This window comes from Furipterus horrens, unplaced genomic scaffold (assembly GCF_987537825.1).
Source record: "Furipterus horrens unplaced genomic scaffold, mFurHor1.1.pri manual_scaffold_17, whole genome shotgun sequence".
NCBI classification, from domain to species: domain Eukaryota; kingdom Metazoa; phylum Chordata; class Mammalia; order Chiroptera; family Furipteridae; genus Furipterus; species Furipterus horrens.
The window spans coordinates 51,451,026-51,460,310 of NW_028327187.1; the positions used below are offsets into that span (position 1 = coordinate 51,451,026).

The 9,285-nt window shown below is 43.7% G+C and overlaps 1 protein-coding gene across 1 annotated transcript; it reads left to right on the plus strand.

Moving 5' to 3' along the window:
- Positions 1-568: 568 nt before the first annotated feature.
- IRS4 (insulin receptor substrate 4) lies at positions 569-4,234 on the plus strand. Its single transcript, XM_090265144.1, is given in 1 exon segment — positions 569-4,234. A coding segment is annotated over 1 exon segment (3,666 nt).
- The last annotated feature ends 5,051 nt before the right edge of the window (positions 4,235-9,285 follow it).

Sequence of the window (9,285 nt, forward strand, 5' to 3'; positions counted from 1 at the left end):
TACAGTGACAGCTCTCTTTTCTGGCGCCGCCAGACAGGGTTGAACTCTGCTCCCTCCCACAACCTCTAGCACCCTCCAGCCAATAGAGTCAGGGCTGTGTCATCCCCACACGGACTGATCACTGGCCATTTTCTCCTCCTCCCCTCCCGGCCTTTTATGCCTTCGTGGACTCCTTGTTAGTACTAGTGTGGCCAGAGGGCCCGCCTCCTCCTAGCGGTCCCCCAGGGGCCAACAGGTCAGGAGATTCACCTAGAGGGTCTAGGCTGGGTTGAAAGTGTCCCCGACTCTCGAGCATGCCGCCCCCTCCCTTGCACACTTCCGCTGGCTGCAGCTTGCGCCCCTCTGTTGAGCTAGTTGTTGGGGCCCAAGCGGCCAACGCGTGAGGCTGCGGTCACGTGTTGTTTTGCCCGCCGCTGCGTGCTTAGAGTACAGTGGGCGGGGGCTGGGCCGAGGGCTGAGGCAGGAGGGGGCTGGGGCGGGCTGACCCGGGTAGACGGCCTCTTCCCCCACCCCTCCCTTCCCAGAGCCCCCCTCTTCCTCACTCACCTTAAAACCATCGTGCATTACCATGGCGAGTTACTCCTTCGCTCTCGACCGAGCGACAAGGAGACTGAGAGCTGCAGCAGCGGCTACAGCGACAGCTCTAGCTGCGGTGGCAACCACCCCACTTCTTTCCTCGGGAACCTCAACCGCACTCATTGGGACTGGGCCATCTTGTCCGAGAGCCATGTGGCTCTCCACAGCCACTGGCTCCCGGTCACACTCCGAGTCTGATGAGGAGAACTTTCCCGTCGGCGACGAAGTCTGCAAACGCGGCTACCTGAGGAAGCAGAAGCATGGGCACAGGCGCTACTTCGTGCTCAAACTCGAGACCGCCGACGCCCCAGCTCGGCTTGAATACTACGAAAATGCCAGGAAGTTCCGGCACAGTGTCCTAGCCGCGGCTGCTGCAGCAGCGGCGGCTGCCTCAGGCGTCGCGGTCCCCGCGCTCATCCCACCTCGGCGCGTAATCACCCTGTACCAGTGTTTCTCGGTGAGTCAGAGAGCTGACGCAAGGTACCGACACCTCATCGCTCTTTTCACCCAGGACGAGTACTTCGCTATGGTGGCCGAGAACGAGTCAGAGCAAGAGAGCTGGTACTTGCTGCTCAGCCGCCTCATCCTCGAGAGCAAACGCCGCCGCTGCGGCACGCCCGGCGCGCAGCCGGATGGAGAGCCTGCGGCCCTGGCGGCTGCAGCGGTGGTGGAGCCACCCTTCTACAACGATGTGTGGCAGGTAATAGTCAAGCCCAGGGGGCTGGGGCATAGAAAAGAGCTGAGCGGCGTGTTCCGGCTCTGTCTTACCGACGAGGAGGTTGTGTTTGTGAGGCTGAACACCGAAGTGGCCAGCGTGGTAGTCCAGCTCCTGAGCATCCGTCGCTGCGGGCACTCTGAACAGTATTTCTTCCTAGAAGTAGGCAGGTCCACCGTCATCGGTCCGGGGGAGCTCTGGATGCAGGTTGATGACTGTGTGGTGGCTCAAAACATGCATGAGCTCTTTTTGGAGAAGATGAGAGCCTTGTGTGCAGATGAATACAGAGCCCGCTGCCGCACCTACAGCGTCAGCATCGGGGCCCACCTGTTAACCCTGCTGTCCACTAGGAGGCACCTGGACATGGTGCCACTCGAGCCGGGCGGCTGGCTTAGAAGGTCCCGTTTTGAGCAGTTTTGCCACCTCAGGGCCATCCGTGATGAGGAAGATGACATGCCCCTCACCAGGCGCTACATAACACCCTGCGAGCCTGTCCCCTACTCCAGGCAAGGAAGACTGCACCTGCCCAGAATGCGCAGGTCCAGAAGAGCGATTTCAGTGCCAGCCAGGTTTTTTCGCTGCCTACCACCCAGTCCGGTGCTTGCCCCACAGCCTGCAGAAGCCCCCAGCGACAGAGTTTGCCTGTTTTCTGGTTCTGGTTCTGGCAGCTCTGTGGAAGAAGACAATCCTCAAGGCCAAGAGGGTCAGGATGGAAACGCAGGTGACTACATGCTCATGAACACTTGGGGCTCAGGAAATGGCGAGGGCTCAGGGGGTGGCCAAGGTTCAAGTGGCAAAGGCTCAAGGGGCCAGGGTGCAGGAGGAAACCAGTGCTCAGGAGATGGACAGAGCCCCACAGGTGGGAACAGTTCAGGAAGTTGCCAGGGAGCCAGTGGTGGGCATGGCTCTGGTGGTGGCAAGGACTCTGGAGGGGGCAAAAGCTCAGGAAGTGGGAAAGGCTCCAATGGCAATGGTGAATGCAAAAAGTCTCTGAAAAAAAGATCATACTTTCACAAAATAATTCAAAGCAAGCAACAGCAAACGGCAGCACCTCCACCACCTCCACCTCCATCTCCATCCCCGCCAGCTGGAGCAACTGGTGGAAAAAGGAAATCTGGGGGAATGTTCCAATTTTATTTTCGTGCTGACAGAGCAGCCTCAAAAGAACACAAAGAAGTAAAAGATGCAGAGACCTTGGAAGGTGCAGCTTGGGGTCCGCAGAGAGTCAGACCTTTTGTTGAAGATGAGGAGGACCCATATGTGCCAATGAGGCCAGGGGTGGCTGCCCCTCTTGAAAGCTTTAGTGATTATATGCCAATGGCTCCTCAAAATGTATCTGCTTCAAGAAAGTGCCAGTCTCCATCCTCTTTTGAAGATTCAAGAGGGTACATGATGATGTTTCCCAGAGTAAGCCCATCACCTGCTTCAAGTTCTGCAAAAGCACCTGATCCTGATAAAGAGGCTGATTGTAAGGACAATGACAGTGACAGTGATTACATGTTTATGGCTCCTGGAGCCGGTGCAATTCCAAAAAAACCCAGAAATCCTCGGGGAGGCTTTTCCTTCAAAAGTTGGAGCTCCTACTTCTCTCTGCCAAAGCCTTTTCGGAGCTCCGCATTGGGACAGAGTAACCACAGTCAGTATGTGCCAATGTTATCTGGAAAACCTCTGGGGAAGAGCCTAGACAAAGAAGCATCATCTCTCAGGGGCCCCAAAGATCCTTTAGTTGAGGGCTTTGAAGCTGCCCTCCAGTTATCCTCAAAGCCTGGAGATGGGAGGTCACCTTCAAAGCCTTCAGATGATGGGCCCCCCAAGGACAAGGCTAAGAGACCTAACCGACTTTCTTTTATTACAAAAGGAAATAAAATCCAACCAGAACCACAAAAGCCCGCATGTGAGCAGAGAGAGGCTGACAGCTCTAGTGACTACATCAACATTGACTTCACTAAAAGAAGTAGTAATAAGCCAGCCCCCTTTACTCAAGGACTGCCACATTCGTGGGGCATAACTGCTAACCCCGGACAGCCAGCCTTTTCTCACTTCGTGAAACTTGAGTTCAGAGTGCCATTTCGAAATCCAGCAAACGTCCTCTCAAATATTTTAAGAGCTATTGCAGGTGCCAACCGCTTCTCTCTGGACGGTGCTAGGTGGCCACTTCTGCCTCTTTTTACCAGTGCCACAGGCAGTGCTAATGAGGAAAGGTGTGAGTACATTGAAGTGATGTTTAACTCAGCAACGACAGCAGCCTTGCCTTTTGCTGACCGTGCCATTCGCTATGACGCTGAAACAGGTCGAATCTACGTGGTCGACCCATTTTCTGAGTGCTGTATGGACATTTCTCTCTCCCACAGCCGCTGCTCCGAACCACCACCTGTAGCTAGGCTGCGACAGGAAGAAGAGCTAGAGAGAAGACACCCACAAAGCTGTTCGCAAGGTTTATTTGCATCTGCCAGAAACGAAGGCTCGGCTTTTCCAAACGACAGTCTGGAGAGAGACCTCTACTCCTCCTTAGCCTTGGCCACGGCTGTGGTCGTTGCGCCAGCCTTAGCTGTGCGCCGGGCTTTGGCGGCCGCCTCTGCCTTCGGCGCAGCCCCGGGTATGGGCGCGGCCGCCACGGGCTTCGGGACCGCTGCTGGATTTAACCCTGCCTATGTCCACTGGTTCCAACCTGTTGGTAATGCTGCTGGTGCCGAAACAGTAAGGGGTGCCCAGGTTTTTGCCGGTGGCTCGCACCCCAGAGCCCCAAACCCAGCTGCAGACCTTGATGGAGATGAGAGCGGTGCTGGTGGGGCTACCGCTGCAGCTGCCGCTCCCACACCACCACCTCGCAGCCGAGTGCCGAGACACCCCGAGCTAGAAGATTCTGAGGACCACACTTACGTGAGAATGAACTTTGCCAGACCTGACGACAAGCAGTTCGACTCTCCCTAAAGAGGTTGGTAATTTTAGAATTAATTTCCCTAAAGTGGATGGTTATTGCTTAATGAATTGATGCGCTAGTATGTCTATGGTGTTAAGGAAAAATGAATTATTATTTCATTAGCTGATGCTTATTTAGATGGAAAATAGAATTCAGTTTTAATTATGCATGCAATACTCTGATGTTTGCAGAAAACAAACAAGTTTTAATCCAACCGTCATTTCTTTATCACTTGTAGCACGATGATGCTTTCAAATATCCTTCCCTCACACTTAACGATTTATTCACACAGGAGACTTTGAATTGAATCTCATGAACTCATTTTCAGATCAACAAGTAAAAGGTGTTTTTCCACAAATACCCGTAGTTAATTTCAGGAGTTTTAATAAGCGCACAGAAGATCAGGCAGTAATAATCAACTGTTAGCATTTAGAAGAGGATTACTTTCTTCCCTGAAAGTTACTTTTTAAAAAGCAGTTATCCTTATGTTAGTCTACTATGATTTACCAAGAAGATTAAGTCTCAGCTGTTACCGCTAATGTCTGGGGGGTGGGGAAAAAGGATAAATAATCCAAAACAACAAGTGATTAAAAGAAGAGCATATTTAGCTCCAGAACGTGATTTTGTGTTGATTTGTTTTTTACACACAGGACAAATTACCAGAATCTTCGTGCTACTTTTCTCTCTCTCTAGCAGTGACAGGCGTCATCTTTGCTGTGCCTTTTTTTCTTCATGTAACTCTCCCCAAAGGGTATGGTGACAAGTTTTTGATGGGTATGAATATTGTTTCAAAGGTTTAAAAAGCATTTAAAACATTTAATTGGTATGTCTTCTGGGAAATCCAGGAAAGCAATATAATAAGGCTGGAGGAAGACCTGACTTTAAGAGCAGCCTACCTCGCAAAAGTGGAAGATTTTTAAAAGGGTTTCTTTTCCAAAGAAAAAAAAAATAGGGAAGAGTAAGATCTGTTAGAGTTGAAAATAAGACTTTGAAAAAATGTACTGTGTACTTTGTGCAGTGTTGTTATCAGTGTGTCTGGACACATTCTCAACAAATTATTTCAGAAGCTGATGTCTCCATAGTCTTAAGTGCCTTCCCCCTTTAGTAGAATGTGCTTCTTTCCCAATGAAGGAAAAGAGTGGATCCCAACAGTTTCATTTCAGTAGTCAGTTTCGTGAATATTTTTGCTTTGCTTTCTTTCTGGAATGCTTTTGTGATTGGATCTCTGCCCACTGTGCTTGATAAGACAGAACAAGTCAGGGACTGATCATAACAGTCACCTAACAAGCTTCTTATTTAGTGCAGGTGTACCTGCCCCCCTTTTTCCCCCTGCTTTAGAGAACTTGCCATACAAATACTCACATTTGCAGCATAGATACATTAAGGAGTGATCATTAAAAAGAAAAAAGGATGCTTTGGCTTGTGAAAGGATTCTATTCATATTTTTTTAAATTGTGAGCCCCCCCATACACGTGGATGTACACATACATGATCATCACTATTATCCAAACCATGCATTTAAAATATATAATTCTATTTCCAAGAATTTAATTCATAATAAGCTTTTCAGGAACAGTTTATTTTATTCTCTAAAGTACATCCAAAAATTGGTCTCAAGTTATTGTCTGAATCTAACTGCTGAAGACACCCTTTATGATATTGATGTAGATGTTCCATAGCTGTCTGTGTCCCTGTGGTATCTTGGAAAGAACAAGTTTTCATAGAGGTCTGTCTATATTTTCCAATACTTTTTGTTTCAGCAAAGATTAAAATTAGTGAAATCTTCTTAAATAAATCCTGATTTTCCAAGGATTATCCAGATTCAATTATCATAATTTTAGCCTGTTAACTGATTTATAAATAACTTCAATTGAATTTGTAGCTATTTTAAAGATTTAATGTTCTCTAAATGTATTTTTCATTGAGGAAATTCCTAAATTTATTTTTATTGAATGACTACAGCAAGGAGGCTGTGTTTCACAAGGAAGTCGGGGCTTAGGTTGAAACAAGAGAATGTATGTGGAATCACTTTGGAACTTTAAAGCACTTTACAAATATATTTTTCTTTTGTTGTTGGATTAACAGTAAAGCAAATTTTCAACAGTTTAAACTAATTTAGTTTCTTTCAAAAATGCTTGGTCCTGAGGATAATTCAGGGACATAATTTACTGAGCTATTTAAAAGGGAGGATATATAGAAAGAACTCACTGCAGGAACTGACTTGCTTCCATTTTAATGTAAATTAATGTGGTAGAATGTTGTCTGTGAAGTAATAATAGGCTGGTTAATTCTGATGTGTTTTGAATATAAAGCTGCAGAATAATTTTCATCCAGTTTTGCTTTCTCTTCACCTTCTTATCAAACATTAAAAAATATAGTTCATGTTAGAAAAAAAACTGCCTTGGCTTGTGTGGCTCAGTGGACTGAGCACAGGTCTGCAAACCAAAAAAGGTCACCAGTTCGATTCCCAGTCAGGGCACATGCCTGGGTTGTGAACTAGGTCCCCAGTTAGGAGGATGTGAGAGGCAACTGATCTGTTTCTCTTAAACATTGATGTTTCTCTCCCTCTCTTTTCTCCCTCCCTTCCCCTCTCTCTGAAAATAAATAAATAATTTTTTTAATAAAAGCTCTGACAAAAGAATAAAGGTGCAGTCTTTATTAGCAGCTATTATCTCCAAGGGTGAGTTTAATTTATGGCTAGTGCTTAAAACAGTACCTGGCACATAGTACGTGTTATACATGAATTATCATACAACTATTATTATTGTTGTTACTGTTATTACTGTTAGAAATACAAAGCTAAATTCAAATTCTTTTTTCTCAAAATCCACTTTTCAGTTAGTCTTTAATTTAATGTGGTTTACATGGTTGTTCAGAGTTGGGATCTTAAGAGTTGGGATCTGTTTAGAACATAAGTTAAATACAATGAGACTATAAGACAGTGAGGTAGCTTTGTTCATGTAACAAAAAATTAATATATAATATTTACCCAAAGTCACATTGAATATAAGTAAGTACTTTAAAGCAATTTTTCAAGACAATTAGAAAAAAATTACCTAGAAATATAACTTGGACTTGACCATTTTATAAATGAAGTACCATAATTTAGAAAGTGTAAAGTGTTCACATTTTATACATATGGGCTATAAGCATTAGCATTTAGGAGGAGAATGTAGTTTCTTATATGGTTTATTGTAACTCTTGTGTCACATATGAATTTTTTGCCTTTTTTATTGCTGTATCTGGTGTAGAATTTGAAGTGACTTCAGGTGATAAACTCACTGATTATTTTCAATTACAGAGATAGGTGGATAAGGACACCTGTAGAACAAGTGAGAGAATTGTTCAGCCAAATTTGCAATGTTATCATAACTCTTGGTATTCAAAAACAAGAAAAAATGGTAATGACTGCCTTTTGAAAGTTTAGACACTGTTATTAACATGAAAGAAGTGTAAGCTTATTTTCTGTGTACTACCGCAAAATCCTCTTGTCATAAATTAAAAGTGATGAGAGCAAATTGTGTTGCATTGGACTTATTATAAATGACTAAAGTCTCCATATAGGAGAGATTTCTCAGTCACCATTGATAGGTCACTTATTTTAGGCAAAATCCATCTTCTCCCCCCCAAAATATTTTTTGGACAGTTGTTTGTTGTAGGGATATTTGACCTATAACAATTAAAGAGGAATTCATTCAATTAAAGTTAACTAAAATTGTTGGCAAACGTTATTTATTTGTGTTCATTGTAAGGGTGATACTTCCCAGGATAAAAATGTGGGTTACTAGCAAAACACCTTTTAAGCAAGGACTAAGGCTTCAATTGAGCAGAGCAGAATATCAAACATGCATAAAAACTTAAAGAAGATTTCTCGTTTTCTTTTCCTTTCTTTAATTGCCAAACATGAGCTAAAATATTTGAGTCATTGATAAGGAGCTGTTGTGCAAACAAACTCAGGCTTCTTAGAGTGATCCCCACCCAATTTTTTTGTGTTGGAAAAGATGAAGGTAACCAATATAGGGAGAAATACAGAAGATTGTGTGTGATTTAAAAGAGACTTTTGTTAAATTGCCAGCTTGTTGATTGAGGGAATACTTTACAGTTGCATGCTGCCTTATAATTTACAAAGTGCATTCACATTCATTATTTTCCTGAGGGACAATAGATGCTGGAACTGAAGCTGATGTTAAGAATTTTCCCATGGTCAAATAGGTAAGTGACAGAGCTGAAAATCAAACCCATGCATCTGATTTCAGGCCCATTGGTCTATGTAGCACACCATACTGCCCTTCAACCAGATGTTCAATCTGTTCTTTTCCTATTGATGGAAGATAATTATATAGTCAAGGATTGGGAAAAATTACAAGTTTTCCTGAATTTGGTAGTCTGAGTTTCTTTTGTAGGTAATTCATTCAGAGTGTTGTAACTGTGAACCATCTTCCAGAGCTTAAGTAATTTTCATTACAATAAACTGTTAGCCATGGCTCTTAGAATAACATAATTTGACCTGTAGTGAAGTTCAGTATTTTAAATATGGTCTGAATAGAAGTTTGCTAATCTTTTCCAAAACAGAAATAGTGTGTGGATCTATTGGGATTCCATGGAAACACTGAAAGGAAGAAAAGTGTAATGAGGATGCATTCAGTAAATACTATTAATGGTCATTTCCTTAACTGAAGTCGGGGACCTTTGTTTTTTTATAATAATTTATTGGCATAGCCAGTTATAACAAAATTATTTTATTTTTTATTTTTATGTTTTACAATTGTTTCAATTATTTCTCCAATAAAATTATTCTAATTTCATTTTTCCATATGCATAAAATCTTATATTCTAACATAAATGATTACAGTGGGCAAAACAGGATAAAGTGAGCAGGTGGGGGAAAAAGTGCTGTAGAAATAGAAGTTCTTTATTTGTTTAAAAAGTAAATTTGCTTTTGGCGGTCAGGCAAGTAGATTTTAGAAGCCTTGAAAATCAAATCGTCTCTTTGGGACATAAGCATTCTTGTTTAAAATTAAATTCATTTTGTTTAGCATCTTTTCAATGCATTAAGTATATAAAAATAGTCCAG